The sequence below is a fragment of the Callithrix jacchus genome, chromosome 18 (genome assembly GCF_049354715.1).
Source record: "Callithrix jacchus isolate 240 chromosome 18, calJac240_pri, whole genome shotgun sequence".
NCBI classification, from domain to species: Eukaryota; Metazoa; Chordata; class Mammalia; order Primates; family Cebidae; genus Callithrix; species Callithrix jacchus.
The window spans coordinates 25,954,796-25,972,724 of NC_133519.1; the positions used below are offsets into that span (position 1 = coordinate 25,954,796).

At 41.0% G+C, this 17,929-nt stretch overlaps 1 protein-coding gene across 6 annotated transcripts in view; it reads right to left on the bottom strand.

Moving 5' to 3' along the window:
- Positions 1-17,929, bottom strand: part of BRINP2 (BMP/retinoic acid inducible neural specific 2) — a 118,172-nt gene that overhangs the window by 12,548 nt on the left and 87,695 nt on the right. For all 6 annotated transcript variants that reach the window (XM_078356255.1, XM_054247492.2, XM_035279098.3 and 3 more), the window contains exons 3-4: positions 12,342-12,532; positions 11,077-11,285 (exon numbers count right to left, since the gene is read on the bottom strand). In XM_078356255.1, coding sequence (XP_078212381.1) covers positions 11,077-11,285; positions 12,342-12,532 — 400 coding nt within the window. The remainder of the gene's footprint in view (positions 1-11,076; positions 11,286-12,341; positions 12,533-17,929) is intronic.

The following is a 17,929-nucleotide window of genomic DNA, read 5'->3' on the forward strand; positions in this document are numbered from 1 at the left end:
TGTAGAAGAAGCGGACAGCTTCAGCAGATTATAAAGAAGGCCTATCCAGGTAATGGAGAGTGCAGTTCACTCCGGCACATGCTATTCAAAGAGTGCCTCAGATAAGCTTTCAGAAAGGGCAAATAATTGTGTGCTAATTGGTATGTTGACAGAGACCATCCTGCCTTGAGAAAGCCCTGATGGATCTCAGGTTCATTAGCACATCCAATTTTCCATAAATACCAGATCATGCAAACCCTCATTCCTGCCAGCCTGCTCTCCCCACCCTCCACCCTCCACTTCCAGGCTGCTCTTGTCCTACCTAAGGGGACACCTGCAAACTAACAGCAGAGTGAAATGGGCTTCTAATTGTGAGCAATCGGACTGGGCTGGGAGAACAGAGCTGATGGTGTGTGTGCTTAAAAGAGCTGCAAATTGAATCCTAGGCTGCTGCGGCAAGGAATTCAGAAAAGTCACTTTTAAGAAGGCTTTGTGAGAAACCCCCTTCAGTTAGTTTGTGGGCATGTCAAGCCCTCCCCACCAAGTCCTTCCTCAGCCTTCAACTAAATAGTGGGTGAGCTGTACTTTAGAAACAAGCCCCTTCTCTCCTTTGTGGCTCTAATCCCTTCTGGGGAATTACGGTGTACAGCCCTTCACAGTGCACAAAATGTTTGCATGTGCCCTGTATCATTTGGTGGCATCCCAACCCTCTGGTAGAGTCAAGAGTGATATTCACAATATTTACCAGCAGGTAGAACAGAAGTGCACTGACTCATCAAAAGGGATGGCAGCACTAGTACCAGGGCCGGGTTCTAGAGGCCTCCTGAGGTATATTCTCCCTTTGGTTACCTTCGGAAAGAACTGTGGAGGCTGCAGGGGAGGTGTAAATGTGGCTAAGTCAGCAAGGACATGGGGGTTGGAGTGAAGACTATTTACCAGCCTATAGAAGTGTTTTAATATGTGAAAACACCCATTGTAACCGTATCAGCTGAATGTAAGCCTTGCGTGCAGGTGAGGCAGACAGTTAGTAATATGTATCATGGATGAGAGAAATAAAGTTCAGTGACTTCTCAAGGTCATAGAAATGGCATCAAGGCCAAAACCAATCCCAAGTCTTCTTACTTGAGTAAGTTTCCCACTAAACCATGTAGTCTGCCTTCACCTCTCAAGCATTTTATGAAACATCTCGCCACATGTCAGATGACACTCTAAAGGGACCTGGAGCTGTGTACCTGCCACAGGGTCTCAGCTGCTCTAAGACCTACTGTCCTGGAGGGTGTGTCAAGAGGGAGATAGGCATGTAAACACCCTCAATATAACATGACAAATTCTGCAATAGCAGTATGTGGCAATCTGGGTAAACCTTTCAACAGAGGGGGATGTTCAGTGAGGTCTTAGAGGAACATATTAAATAAACAAGAACGTGCATATATCCATCTTGGAAGAATTTGCTAAGAACGGGTAGTAAGTGCACAGCTGCTTAGGAAAACAAGAAACAGGCAGATATGCTGGAGAACTTTTCCTCCACCAAAGCAGAGCAGGTAAGCAGAATCCCTCCTCCGAACTCCATCTACCTCTCTCAAGAGTAATGAATGTGCTTGAAGCCAGCTGCTGAGGCATACTCAATAGAGGGAGGTAGCTGGCAGGTGTTGTAGCACCAACAAAAGAGTGGTAGCTAGCCAGGATGTGCTGCGGTATGTATCCAGGCTATTGGCCTTTGCTATATGGATCTGTAAGTACTAAATGTATGAGAGCAAGAAAATGTTCCCTGGCAGAGAACCTTACTGCCAGGCCAAAATGGGCAGGTCAATCTCATAAAGTGAGCAGAACTGTGGGGTGGGATGCTCCTTAGTCTAGCGATGGGTCCTTGAACATGCCACATCAGGTCTCTAGACCTTGCTAAGTTATATAAATATGAAAACTTGGAGAGATGAAGGTGGGAAAAGAAAACACAAAATCATCCTTGTTTCTCATGGTTTTCCTCCTAGGGGGAGAACCCATTGTACTCCCAGACAGAAGAAAAAATCCGAGGTCAGTCAACCCAGTGGAAACTGAATATTCATCTCACTTTCAATGTGTTCTTGAAGAGTCTTCAAAAAGTGGCTTCCAAGGATGGTGGCCTCTTTTGAGGAGATGGGTAGTGGCTCTAATTCTGGAAAGTATATTCATAGGCACCATATTAAATGTAGTTTGGGTATCTAGCCACCTTTCATACCACCACCCACAGACTTTGCTTAAGAGGTGGGTCCAGTAAGCCATAGTTGAGACTATGCAAGCCCCACTCTTTATAGTAAACTAAGGGTAGAATCTGAACCAGATTCTTTCTCAAGAGAATTGAAAACTATGATACTGAAAGAAAAAAAATTAAAGGTGGCCATAAATACTCACAAAATTCAAATAATAAATCAAAATTATCAAGCACCTAAAATATGTCAGGAACTGGGAACACAGCCATGAACAAAGGAGTGATCTCTGCCATGGTGGCATTGGCCAAGAGATAAAACAAAAAGATAATATTCTGCAGGGTCAGAGGCAAAGCCACAGCAAGCCAAAATTACATGTAGGTTGAAGTCATCGAGGTACAGAAAAGTATAGAAGGTAACGTGACAAATTCTGCAATAGCGGTGTGTGGCAATCCGGGTAAACGTTTCAACAGGCGGGGATGTTCTGTGAGGTCTTAGAGGAACATATTAAATAAACAAGAAGGTGCATATATCCATCTTGGAAGAATTTGCTAAGAATGGGTAGTAAGTGCACAGCTGTACTTACTAAAGTAGGTAAAAGATCTCCAACTAGGGAAGCAGGAAGATGAAGCAGATGGAGATGAAAAAGCAGTGACACGTATTTCAACGAAAAACAAAAGGAGTAGCCTGGGAGTATGACCGTACTTTTACAAGTTCCGTGTGCCTAGATTAGATTTAGTGCCCAGTCCTTGGAGAGCTGTGATATTTTTCACCAGAGTTCTCTTAATAACTATTTTTATACTCAAGCCACCTTGAGCAGATTTCTGTTTCTTTCAACTAAGCATGCTTACATGTACTTGCATACACACTGAATAGAAGAGCCTAATCTATGTACAAAATTCATGTCCAGGGACTCATTCATTAATTCAATAAACCTTTACCCATTACCCATAGTGTGGCAAGCTCTATACTCTTACTGGGAATCAAAGCTGAACAAGACCCAGCCTCTTCCACAAGGACCTCACCGTCTCATGTGGATGTCATTGTGTTAGCTGACATACGCTCAGTTTTATAGTTCAAATGATATGCCCTATAAAAGAGGCATGTGTTTGAAATCCTAAAGAGGGGCACTTAACTACCTGGGGAGTTAGGAAAGGCTTCACCAAAGAGTTACCTTTTTAAACTGAGCAACGAAGGGTGAGGAAGAGCCATTCAGGTGAACAGACAAGTAAAGCAAACAGCAAGTGCCAGGAAAGTGGGATATGAGAACATGGCATATTTGAGTAAAGCCTAATATTTAGATATGACTGAGTTACACAATATAAATGGAAGTTGAAGAGTGGAGGGGGGAACACGGGGGTGGAGAAAGTGCCAAAAGACTGATTAAAAATGAAACTAGAAAGATAGCAGAGACAGATTTTCAATAGTTATAGTTTTGTTAAGAACAGGAATTAATCTTTTTCACGCTCCCACAGTGCTATGGTTAATGCTATCTACACTTTCTTATCAAACCTCATGGAAAACTTCAAGATAGAAACTGTTCTAATTGCATAACAATTTTAGAGTGCATAAACTGAGGTTCTGAGAAGGTTGGCAACTTGTTCAAAGCCCCACCATGAGCAATGGCAGAACTCAGACTCTTGGGTTAGAGTCTACGTTCTTTCCATTGCATCGCACTCCACCCAGGCTGGGGAACAGTGTTTTGGGCTCTGTCCCATGTACCGTTTGGAGCCACTGAAGGATTTTAGACAAAGAGTAATAGGATACAATATGATATGATGATGGGCACTCCTGGTAGCAGCCTAGAGGATGAATCAGGGAAAAGAGACCAGAATAAAAATAAGAAAACCACTTAACAGGATAATGCAAGAAAATCAGGTAAGAGGTGATAAAGTCCTAGGTTAAGGAAGTAGGCATAAAGAGGTGACAAAGGCATGTTGAAGACGTATGCAAGAGAGTGATTATAGCGATGGATCAAGGAATTTAAGAAAATGAGGCCATTAAAGAGTGAAAAAAGCATAAAGTTTGTCAGGTCGAGGAATGGGAAGGAACATTAATGGGATCTTTAAGTTGTAGACCCAATGCCTACCTTTCATTTTCTGATATGGTCCATTTTCTCCAACTTTGACATTGTCCACTACAGGACTAAATGGGGAGAGGGGCTTTCCCAGAGCTCTGTCTTCTTGGTAAAACATGCTCCACGCCACAGTGATTTCTAGGTGGCACTGAGAGCTGGCTGGAGACTCATGGCCGTAATTATAACATGAGACCAGTCAGCACAGATGTAAGTTTTATCAGCTACATTTAGCGATTCGTGTACAGGAAGGCATGGACTAGATGGAGAGTTGGATTTAAACAGGATGTATGTGTATACATGATGAAAGACAAAAGAGGAAAGAGAATTAAGAGTAAAAAAAAAAAAATCACATCAGTGATTTTTAAAAATCATTTTAAACTGTCTAAGACACTAGTCTCCCAAATGCAGCCTACCTCCCTGTTAATGAAAAGTCATCCCTATCTCTTCAACTCTCACTCCAGACTCTGAACATCCCCTCACCTTACCTCTTATCATCAGTTAACTTCCACTGTGCTCTCTCAATCTCATGATCAGTTCTTAGCAAAATCCCATATAATCTCAATCACTTCTCAAGAGTCCACGTTCCCTTTCAGTTGTAACCTCAACGTAGCTGACCCTGAGGACACGGTTTCCCCTGTAGCCTTCTCTAGCAGTGGCCATGTCGTTCCCACCCCCCACGCTCCTGGGCATGGAATTAAGGACGGTGTTCCCTTGCGATATCCTGAACAGTGATCTCTAAAGATCTCTAGCTCCTTTGAAGGCAGAACCAGTGGACTCTTACACCTACTACCCATTCTCATTGCAGTTTATTTTTCTCATTACTTGCCCTCATTAATTTCCATTAAGTGATTACAAAGGGAATGCAGTTACTAATAAAATTAGGTTCCAGGGCATAGTATTCGTTCTATAATCTCAATTATTAATTATCCCCTATTCATACTTGCTCTAGCCTATTCCCCTAATGAACTGTCAAACCTACTTAGACTTTTAGCCTTTAGACCTGACCAACCTATCGCTTTCTAGCATCCATCAAAGGCCTCTTTTCATTCCTTGACTGAATTATACGCCATGGTCCATCACTATAATCACTCCTTTGTGTATACTCTTAACTCTCTTCTCTCTTTTACCTTTCATGATGTATACACACACATCTTGGTTAAATCCACCTCTCCAACTATTCCATTCCTACCTATACATGAACCACTAAGTGTAGCTGATAAAACTTACAACTATGCTGACTGGTCTCATGTTATGACTATGGCCACTGAAGCGGGCTCTCAGTGCTACCCAGAAATCTACTACATTTATCTAGTCAACCAACACTCTTAACTCTTATTCTCAAAGACCATTGCATAGATTATTTTCCCAACTATTCCCTTTTCTTCCTTTTAGCCAAGGACTTTCCTTCCGTTTCACCTAGGAAATCAAGAAGTAACTGCCAATCAGAAGAAAACAGCAGCATCTTCTTACCACGCATCTAACATCCTGTTGCATTTGTCCTTGTGCCCTCTGCATTGCCTCCTGTTATGGAGGATGAAGCACTCAAGCTCCTGGGAAAGAACAACCCCTTTGCTCCTACAATTGTCTTCTGTCTCTCCATCATCATCACTTTCTCCCTCTCTATAGAGTTATTTTAATTAGTATACCAATATGCTGGAATAGCTCCTATCTTAAAAATAAAAACATAGCCTCTCGTGACCCCACATCACTCCCCAGTTATTACTCATTTTTCCATATGCCTTTACAGCAAAAGCTGTAATATCTGATTCCTAACTTTGCTTCCTTCCTGCAATTCTTTTTTTTTTTTTTGAGACGGAGTTTCGCTCTTGTTACCCAGGCTGGAGTGCAATGGCATGATCTCAGCTCACCGCAACCTCTGCCTCCTGGGTTCAGGCAATTCTCCTGCCTCAGCCTCCTGAGTAGCTGGGATTGCAGGCATGCGCCACCATGCCCAGATAATTTTTGTATTTTTAGTAGAGACGGGGTTTCACCATGTTGACCAGGATGGTCTCGATCTGTTGACCTCGTGATCCACCCGCCTCGGCCTCCCAAAGTGCTGGGATTACAGGCTTGAGCCACCGCGCCCGGCCTCCTTCCTGCAATTCTCTTCACTCAGCCTTTTGTACCCATCATGTACTGAACCACTCTTCTCCCGATTACCAGTTACTTCCATGTCACCAAATTGAAGGTCAAGTCTCAATCTTCACCTTAGTCACTGCTCAACAGCAACAGTTGCCAGTTCCTTCTTTGGTGAAAAACATTCTTCACTTGGCATTGTGAGCCTGCTTAGGTTCTCCTCAAATTCTCTGTTCTGTCTGTCTTCTTGGTTGGATCCTCTCCTCTTCCTCATTTTTGAATATTGGAGTACTTCGCGACTCAGCCCTAGGGCCCCTTTCCTAGCTGCACTCACAAGTGATCTCACTTCATTTTCTCCCATAGTTGTAAATTCCAACTACACATGTGTACATATTTGTATGCCAGCTTTCCATCCTCAAACATGGTCTTTCTCTTGAAATCCTGGTATTTACGTCCAACTGACTGTTAGATTTCTCTACTTAGATGTCTGATAGGAACGTCAAATTCAACATGTCTAAAACCAAATTCTTGATTTATTTCTTTCAGATCTGTACCTCCTCCCAGTGTTGTGCTTCTCAGTAAATGAAATCACTGTTCATTTGATTGCTCAGGTCATAAATCTTGCAGTAAATCTTCACTCCTTTCTTCCAATCCATTGTCTGATCCTGTAGGCTCTACCATCAAAATATATTTCAAATATGCCAACTTCTCACCACCTCTGCAAGAGCAGCTTCATCCAAGCTACCATTATGTCTTACCTTTACCAGTGCAATAGCCACGGTACTGGTCTCCAGAATTGCACTTTCTTTCTACTTCTTAATCAGTTAGACCTTCTTGATATGGCCCCTGCAATCTCAATAAACTCATCTTTCACTTCATTTCTCTCCTGACTGCATGCCAGGCTCACTGCCCTTCTTGGTGGTCCTGGATCATGCAAAGTACACTGTCCTGCCTCCTTTAAGGCACTTGTACCTGCTCTGTCCTTTGTCTAAGATGTTTGGGGCTTACTCCCTCACTGCATTCAGGTCTCTGCTTAAGTGGCATTCCCTGGAAAGGTCTTCCCCAAAGTCCCCAACCCCATCTCTCTTTATCCTCTTACTTGGCTTTATTTCTTCATACCATTCATCCTACCTGGAATTATAGGTATACTTCAGAGATATTATGGGTTGAATTTTAGACCACTGTAATAAAGCAAATATCACAATAAAGCAAGTCACACAAATTTCTTGGTTTCCCAGTGCATATAAAAGTTATGTTCACAAAATATACTGTAGTCTGTAAAGTGTTCAATAGCATTATGTCTAAACAAACAATGTACATACCTTAATTAAAGAATATGTTATTGCTAGAAAATGCTAACGATCATCTGAGCCATCAGCCAGTTGTTGGAATCTTTTTGCTGGTGGAGAGTCTCGCCTTGATGTTAATGGCTGATGACCGATCAGGGTGGTGGTTGCTGAAGTGTGGGGTGGCTGAGGAAATTTCTTAAACTAAGACAACAATGAAGTTTGCTGCATCAATGGACTCTTCCTTTTATGAAAGATTTCTCTGTGGCATGTGAGGCTATTTGATAGCATTTTACCCACAATAGAACTTCTTTCAAAATTGGAGTCAATCCTCTGAAACCCTGCCACTGCTTTATCAACTAAGTTTATGGAATATTCTAAACCCTTGGTTATTATTCAACGTCATTTCAACAATGTTCATGGCATCATCACCAGGAGTAGATTCCCTCTCAAGAAATCACTTTCTTTGCCCATTCATAAGAAGCAGCTCCTCATTCATTCAAGTTTTATCATAAGATTGCAGCAATTCAGTCATATCTTCAGGTTCTACTTTTTATTCTAGTTCTCTTGCTGTTTCCACTACACACACAATTACTTCCTCCACTGAGGAAAGACATCCTCAAAGACATCCACGAGGATTGGAATCAACTTCTTCCAAGTTCCTCTTAATGATATTTTGACATCCCCCCATTAATTACAAATTTTCATAATGGCATCTAGAATAGTATTATTTCCAAATGATTTTCAATGTACTTTGTCCAGATTTGTCAGAGGAATCACTATCTATGGCAGCCTTTGCCTTACAAAAATGTTTTTAAAATAAAACTTGGAAATCAAAATCACTCCTTCATTCATGGGCTACAGAATGGATGTTGTGTTTATAGCCATGAAAACAATATGAGTCTCCTTGTACATCTCCATCAGAGCTCTTGGGTGAGCAGGTATATTGTAAATCAGCAGTGATATTTTGAAAGAATTTTTTTGTGTGTGAGAAGTAGGTCTCACCAATGGGCTTAAGATAGTTCATAAACCATGATGTAAACAAATATGCTGTCGTCCAGGCTGGATTTCTCCATTTATAGAGGACTGGCAGAGGAGATTTTTAGCATAACTCTTAAGGGCCCTAGGCTTTTCAGAATGGTAAATGAGCCTTGGCTTCAATTTAAAGTCACCAGCCATATTAGCCTGCAATAAGAAAGCCAGCTTGTCCTTTGAAGCTTAGAATTCAGGCATTGACTTACCCTCCTTAGCTATGCAAGTCCTCAATTTCATCTTCTTCCAGTAGAAGGCTGTGTCAACTACACTGAAAATCTGTACTTTAGTGTGGCCCCCCTCATCGACGATCTTAGCTAGATCTGGAAAACTCGCTGCAGCGTCTACGTCAGCACTTACTGCTTCACCTTGGGCTTTTATATCACAGAAATGAGTTCTTTTCTTCAATCTCATGAACCAACCTATGCTGGCTTCAAACATTTTTCTGTAGCTTTTTGATTTCTCTCAGTGTTCATGGAATTAACCAGAGTTAGGGCCTTACTCTGGTTTAGGCTTTGCCTTAAGGGGAGGTTTTGGCTGGTTTAATCTTTTATCCAGACCACTCAAACTTCCTTCATATCAGCAAGGCTATTTGGCTTTCCTATCATTCGTGTGTTCACCAGAGTAGCACTTCTGATTTCTTTCAAGAACTTCTTTGCTAACAAACTTGGCTAACTGTTCGGCTCAAGGGGCCTAAGTTTCTGCCTAGCTCAGCTTTTGGCATACCTCCCTCCTATGCTTAATCATGTCTAGCTTTTGATTTCAAGTAAGAGATGTCTGATTTTTTTCACTTGAAAACTTAGAAGCCACTGCAAGGTTAATAATTGGCCTAATTTCAATATTGTTGTATCTCAGGGAAGAGGGAGGCCTGAGAAGAGCGAGAGAGATGGGAGAACAGCCACTTGGTGGACCAGTCGGAACACACAACATTTATTGATGGAGTTTGTTATCTCGTATGGGTGCAATTTTTAACACTCGGAAACGATTATAAAGTGACATCAAAGGGGGTGTGGGAAGCACTGAGGAACCAGGGGGAGGCCAGAGCCTCAACCAGCTCTAGGTCAGCCGGGTCGACTGATTGAAGAGGTTCCCCTGGTTCCTCAGTGCTTCCCGCACCCTCGAAGGTTACATATCACAGATCACCATAACAGATAAAATGGCAATGAAAAAGTTTAAAATATCATGAGAATTATGAGAGACATGAAGTAAGCCCATGCTTTTGGAAAAATAGTGCCCGGAGACTTGTTTGACACAGGATCACCACAAACCTTCAATTTGTAAAACAACAACAAAAACAGTATCTGCGAAGTATGCAATGAACAAACCACAACAAAAGGAGGGAATTCCTGCGTATTTATGAAATTTCTCTCTTTGCTCTTAGAATTCAAGCTCTGAATTCTTTGAGGGCAGGGACTTCACAGGTTTTGTTCACTCCTGTATTCTCAGGACCCCAGACAATGCCTGGCAAATAATAGGTGCTCAGTAAATATTTATTAAATGAATTAATAAAATTTGCGTATGAGTTTCAGATGGGATAAAAGCAGGATATAAGACAATTTTGAAGTCTTTTCAACACCTTAACATTATGCTTAGAAGTTTTAAAAAACTGCATTCTCAAGTACAGTATTTTCACTGGTTTTCCCTAAAACGCCATGAACTTTACTAGAAATCTCTTAGGTGTAAGTAGAGAAGATGTGTTGAAGGTTAGGTTATTAAAGTCACAATAACTATTGATATTTTAAAAACATCCGTGAGATCATGTTGCTTCCCTGCTGAAAGTCTCCAGTGGGTTTTCCTTGCACTTTGACTTATATTAAAATTCCTTCTCAAGGCATTTAATCTGCTTCAGCCGACTTGTGAACCTCATCTTGTCTTTATTTTACCTCCCCACCATCTCAGCAGTCTTCTTTGTGTTCCAACACTTTGTGAACCAGCACCAGGCTGGTTCCTGCTAAAAGGCCTTAGTACTTACTGAATACTTCCCACTCACTTCACCACACAGCTGGTTTCTTATTCAGAGATCAAAGTCTAAACCCCAAAGTGCCTTCCGTGATCAATCTACTAACAACAATATGAGTTGCTCCCTCCGCACACCCCAGGAGGTGTGCACCTTATGACTCTGTCTTGTCTTTATTTATCATCAGAAATGACTTTGGTGTTTTTCATCCCCCACTAGAGTGAAACCTCTGTGAGCATGGGGACCTTGTTTGCCATTCCCAGTGGCACCTCTGCTGCAGCCTGCCTCAGAGTGGGTGCTCCATGAGTGTCTGCTGTGGAATGAATGACTCCATCGGGTCTGAAGGCTGGCTGTGTCTTCATCAGAAAGCTTCTTTCCCTCTTTCATCAGCCAGCCTGGCTGACCTAGAGCTGGCTCAGGCTCTGGCCACCCCTGGGTTCCCCCGTGCTTCCTGCACCCCCTACCCCGTACCTCTCAGGTCATTACCTTGATGGCCCCCGTGGCTATCTGGATATGGTGCAGCCGTCGCAGCGTGCTCTCTCTGTCGATGAAATAGGAGGCGGCCAACTGGTGCAGAGTCTCCAGGGACACAGCTGAGCTGTTCCCACTGCCCCCAATTATAGAGGCACCTCCTGTTGTCTCTGCCTTTCTGCCCAGTTTCCGCTTGTCCACAAAAATGGTCAGGGACTCTTCTCCTATGGTGAACAACATGAGTTCATTGGTGAGGCTCTCTGCTCTCAAATACCCTACCAATAGGAACATAAAACCCTTGGCCAGGGTAGATGCAGCTGAGAGACAGCGCGCAGCCCCTGCTGCCAAGCTCTTCCCCCAGCCCTCACCATCTTTAAAAGAGGCTTATCAGAGGGAGCCACAGGCCAGCAGGCCACGCTGCCTGAAAGCCCCTCTTCCAAAGCTTAGTCCCCCTGCCCTCAGCTTATCCATTTAACATCCTCTATTGAACTCTGTCTCAAGTAATCCACCTCCATGCAGGAGACACAGTTCTCTCTCTCAAGTTGTGTATGCTCCCTCAGGAAGGGCAAAAGCCTTGAAGCTCTATCTCCCTCTTCCTCATCAAACGCTCAACACCTGCCACATGCAGACAGCTGGCCTGAGGCCTGGGAGAGCTTGTTTTGGTTGATCGGACAGTGAGCTAAGTGTTATAATAAATCCTGCTTTCTTTTTCCCAGGGCAGAGGGAATTCTGCATCTTCAGAGCTTTTGATCCTGCCCTGGGTCTTAGCCCATATTGTTCCACCCTACCTTCACCCTCCAACCCACAAGGGGATGATTCGCCAGCCCAGAACCATTGGAATTAGTTTGGATAGTTTCCAATCTTTATAGAGAGGAAGAGGGGTTAAGGACTCCAGGGACATCAACTTACTTTGCCTGTGGGTCTGATCATTGCAGCCACAGCAAACATTAGAAAGTGGTGAAGCCTCAGGGGTTAGGTGGCTCAGCAGCATGTAAACTGGGAGTTTCCCCCCTTGCTATTAAGTGCTTTGTAGGAGACTGTCCACCCGCAACCACGTTACCCAACATCCCCTCCTCAGGAGATCCTTATAAGCAAATCAAAATGCTCTGGGGTAAATTGAGATGTCAAGAGACTACACTGTTTTCAAATGCACCAGAAAGACTTCTCAGGCAGTAAAAGGCCAGTAAGAACAAAAGACTGTTGGAGCTACACTGCATGAGTCTTAAAGTTATTTCCAATGGTCTAGCAACCAATTAGCTTGAAATCGTGATGTTGCTTACCTCCAAGAGTGGCAGAAAGTAAGAAATGAGTGCCGTACTTTTTTATCAGGTTTTCCGTAACCTGTTGCAGATTGGGTCTCCTTCCAAGGAGGCGAATGTTCCGGATAAACTCTGGGGCAAGAGGCAATGGCAAACTGAAGAAGTCCTTCCTTTCTAGAGCCAAGTTGTTCACCTTCCAACGGGCAAACTCCCTGGAGGAAAAGCCAAGGGGTAAGAAAAAGCTGGAAATTTCAGAGCAAGAGGCATAAAATCTGAAGTAGGCAATGTTCTTGCTCCACTTGCAGCCATTCATCTCCTCGCAGCCTACATTCCCCCAGCTGGAGGTGCCCAGAGCCTAGAGAGGCCCCCTGGCCTCTCACCTGGCCTGTCATTCACATGCTGCAAGAAAGCTCTATCTCTACTGACCTCCATCAGAGCCTCTCCCAGCCAACTTTCTCATCAGACAGTAGCTGACTAGCTTACTCACATGAAGTCATGGTTTACAGGGTAGGGCAGTAGAATAAACAAACATTGGAACAGTGGTTTGGAAAGATATGATTTAATCACAGTTGTCTTACAGTGAGTGAGTCACATCACCTATCACAGCCTCAGTTACTCATCTGTGATGTCAGGAAGGTTGCTCCAGGACCACTGCCCTCACTTTTTAAACTCTGATCTCCTTGACGCTCTTAAAAATTATTGTTTCCATGTTTGTACATGTGGCTATTGAGATTTATCACTTTAGAAACTAAAATAGAAAAAATCACGTTATTTTATTTAGAGATAACATTATTATTATTATTATTATTATTATTATTTTCTGGGCGTGGTGGCTCACGCCTGTAATCCAAGCACTTTGGAGGCCAAGGCAGGTGGATCACCTGAGGTCGGGAGTTCAAGACCAGCCTGAGCAATATGGTAAAACCCCATCTTTAAAAAATAATAATAATAAAGATAACATTAATAAACTCATTACATACAATATTTTCATGACAACTGTATGTTCTGAAACAAAACAAATTTAGCAAGAAGAATGGCATGGTTTTGCATGTTTGCAAATCTCTTTAATATCAGGCTTAGCAGAAAAGAGCTGCACTCTGATATTTGCGTCTACATTCAATCTGTTTCCATAATCGTGGATTTTCATCTTCGATACTACATGAAACTAAACAGATGGGAGCTTCTTAAAGGTTAATTACAATATGGAATCTGAAATCATATCAGTGAACTTTTCATACTTTGTTACATTAAAATCCAGAGTTCTATATTGTAATCTGAATGGATCTTTTTATCCTGCATAATGTTCTAAGATCATGTACTGGTCATCTGGAAAATATCAGGTCACTGAGTTATGCAGATCTTCCACATTTTGACACTTTTCATTATATAATATTAAAACATCTCACTATTTAATATCATGACCAATCTCTTTAAAGTCTTTAAATATTAGGAAAATGTCAAGTTCATGAGGATGAACCCAAGTTTTCTAAAATTTGAATTTTCATTTAAAAGCTTAAATTTTATTATTGGCAACAAATACTGCCAGTTGCTTTCCTTGCACAAACTGGCTTAATTCATTCTTTTTTTTTTTTGAGAAATGTCCGCCAGATACTCAAGTCAGAATAACCATAGTTTGTCTGTTGCTTGTGCTTTCAAGAAAAATGGAGTTTCATGAAAAAACTGGCTAGTCCAGCTTGCAACTCAACCACAGAGTATTTTTCTTTTTGAGACAATCATAGTACTTAAGTAGCGTCAGATTTGCTTTATGTGCACTTCCATCTTACAAAATATTAAAAACACATGTACCCAAGAGTCAAGATTTAATAAAATTAATAATAAATGTTACTGCTTTATGGACATTCTTAAGTGAAGCTAGTGTGTGTGTGTGTGTTTAGGTACAAGTGCATAGTGATGAAGAACACAAGACTCCTAGTGTTATTTGGTGTGACTGCCTTTATTCAAATTAAGGTACCAGCAGCTTTATTTTGCACCTTCAGTGTAAACGTTAACATGAACACTCTGAAATAGACAAGGAGGATCCATATTTTGAGAGGCCTTATTCTAGAAGATAGCAAAGTTGTTCCTTTCTGATCCTGTTGAAGATTTTTAATTTTCAAGCTTTGCTCCTCACTGAAATGTTTGCATTTTAAAGGGGACCGATTTATAAATCTTTGTCTTGGGATGAAATTTGAAGAATCATATGTATTAATAAGAAAGGAGTTTTCCATTGTCTCTCAAATTATTCTAGTAAAAACCAGCTCCACTCCCTTAGGAAGCAACAAAATGTAAAGTCTTCACACAGTCTTCATCCATCCCAACTCCGCTCATCATGACAGTGCCCAACCTTGGTTTAACCTTCCCCAAATATCCATGCATGAAATGCAAATTAGAGGGTTGCATAAAAATAAAATAATTAAAAATAGATTTTTGACAAAGGTGCCAGGAACACACATTGGGGAAAGAAAAATATCTTCAGTAAATGGAGCTGAAAAAACACAATATTCACATGCAGGATAAAACTGTCTTTCACCAGGTACAAAATTCAGCTCAAAATGGATGAAAGACTTAAATGTAATACCCAAAACTATAAAACTAATAGAATAAGATATAGGGAAAAAGCTTTATGACATTGATGTGGGCAAGATTTTTTGGATAAGAACTCAAAAGTACAGGCAACAAAAGCAAAAATAAATGAGATTACATCAAACTGAAAAGCTTCTGCAGAGCAAAGGAAACAACAGAGTGAGGAGACAACCTACAGAACTGAAGAAAATATTTGCAAACTATGAGTCCAATAAGGGGTTAATATCCAGAATATAGAAAGAACTCAAATAACTTAATAGTAAAATAACAAATTTTTTAAATGGGCAAAAGACTTGAATAGATATTTCTCAAAAGAAGACATAAAAATGGCCAGCAGGTATATGGTAAAATGTTCAACATCACTAATCATCAGGGAAATACAAATCAAATGCACAGTGAGGTGTCACCTCACCCTAGTTAGAATGGCTATTATCAAAAAAGACAGAAAATAACAAATGCTGGCCAAATGTATTAGGGGAAATCTAGTACACTGTTGATGGGAGTGTTAATTAGTGTAGTTATTAGGAAAGCAATATGGAGATTCCTCAGAAAACTAAAAATAGAACTACCATATGATCTAGCGATCTCATGACTGGGTACATATTCAAAGGAACTGAAATTAGTATATCAAAGAGATATCTGCACCCTCATATTTATTGCAGCATCATTCAAAACAACCAAAATATGGAATCCACCTAAATGTCCATCAACTGATGATATACACAATGAAATACTATTTGGCTGTGAAAATAATGAAGTCCTATCATTTGCAGCAACATGGATGAACCTGGAGGACATAATGTTAAGTGAAATAAGCCAGGCATAGAAAGACAAATACCACATAACCTCACTCATATGTAGAGTCTAAAAAAGTTGATCTCATAGAATTAGAGAGTAGAATAATGGTTACCAGAGGCTAGGGAGGGTAAGGGGAATGGGAGAAGGGGAGAGCTTGGTTAACAGAATCAAAGTTACCATTAGGAAGAATAAGTTCTGGTGCTCTATTACATAGTAGGGTGACTGTGGCTAATAATAATGTCCTGTAGATTTTAAGTAACAAGCAAAAAGAATCTTGAAAGTTATCACCACAAAGAAATATTACATTTGAGGTGATATATATGCTAACTACCCTGATTTGATCATTATTCAGTGTATGCACGTATCGAAACATCACACCAATACACTGTTGTGCCCAATAGACATGTACAATTATATGTCAATTATGAACAAAATTTAAAAAATTAAAATTATAAATACATAAAAATCCATGCCACATTTGAGGCATAAATCTCCCCATCTAACTCTAGAGACTGAGAGAGGAGGAGCATGTTTCAAATGCTACTACGGAAACAAAGAAAAACGGGTGACTAATAATTCATGGTTCCAACAAAGTCTTCAAAATTCAAGCTGTGTAGCTTTATTTATCTGAGCAGGTAAGTTCATAATAATACATTGTCAGTTATTTTCTTTGTGGAGCAAGTACTAAACTTTAGTTAACATATAGAGTATTTGTCAAAAGTATTTTCTATCCCAAACCCCACTGCAGGGTAAAGAACAGTTGCTCAATCTCATCTCTAATTGGCTGGATGGTGACTGGTGTCCTCTCACTGGTTAGTTGATAATTACGTTGATGAATCATAAAACCAGATTACTAAAAGCAAGCAAGCAAGCAAACAAACAGAACCCTTAGAGTCATCAAACCCAGCCCCTTTGCTTTGGGATAGGTCACGTCTAGAGTTCATTAACTAAGAATTTCTAACCTATTATTTTTCTAGATTTCTAGAGGAAAAAAGACATCATTACATAGTTTCATACAATGGTCAAAGCCCATCTCGGAAAGGAAAGGCCAACTTAGCATAGAGGTGGACCCCACTTTAATTAAATCTAATAAATAAAAATTGGTAGTCAGTTGTCTGGCCCCATCAGACACTGGGTCTGGATGGGAACTGGTAACCTCGCGTGTCGTCATGTTTGTCATAAAACAGAGAGGGCAAGTGGTTTACCTAAAGCAATATAACCAGTTGATAATAGAACCAGCACAAAAAGCTAGTGTCCTGACTCTCCTTCTATGCTATTAACAGCAACTATGATGGCGGCCACAAGAGTCACAATTGAGACCCAGAGAGGTTAAGAAAGTAGTGTGGGTGAAGTCACACAGTTAGTAAATGGCAGAGTTGTGCTTAAAACCCAGGCCAATATCATACTGCTGTTTGTATAGCACTGTTTTCCTTCGTGTAGATGAGGTTAAGTGTATTTTATTGCATTCTATTTTTTGTAGTATTTAGTATCCTTTAACACAAATATTTTTATTACCCAGAACATTCCACTTTTTACATTTTCTACACAAAACACGGATTAATTGTAATTCAAAACACAGCATAACATTTACACCACAACAAAATGTTCCCGGATTAAGGCAGTTTTAACATGCCCATTTGCAGGAGAAGAAATGGAGATGCCTCAAAAAGCCAAGTCCATACAGAGGGTACATGGGAGGAATCAGAGAGAAAGGCCTGAGTCCAGCTCCTGTGGCTGCTAAAGAAATCACAACACAGAATGAATGACCTAGAACAAGGAAGGATACTGTCTAAGGAAGCTTTTTTATGAGCAAATAATAGAAAATAATGGCTAACATTTAATGGATTTTTAGTATGTGACCGGCATTCCAAGCATCTTTCAAGAGTTAGTTAATATTATATTCAAAATACCATATAAGGGGGATAATATAATTATCTAGGTACAAATAAGTCAGTTTGCCCAGAGGTAACAGCCAGCAAGGTGGCAAGGTTAGGATTTAAGCACAGACTGGCTCCAGTACACAAAGGCTTTGTCACTAGGCTACTACTGTCACTACTGCCTCCACTTGTGGAACTCAAAGCATTAACAACTGTACTATTGAGTGGAAATATGTGCATGTGGGGAGAGAGAGTTTCAATAGTGCCATTTAGGGACTATAAGGATAGGGATTATATTCGGAGAATTTCATCGGAGAAAGAATCCATAAGAATGCACACAAGCGGTGGCCA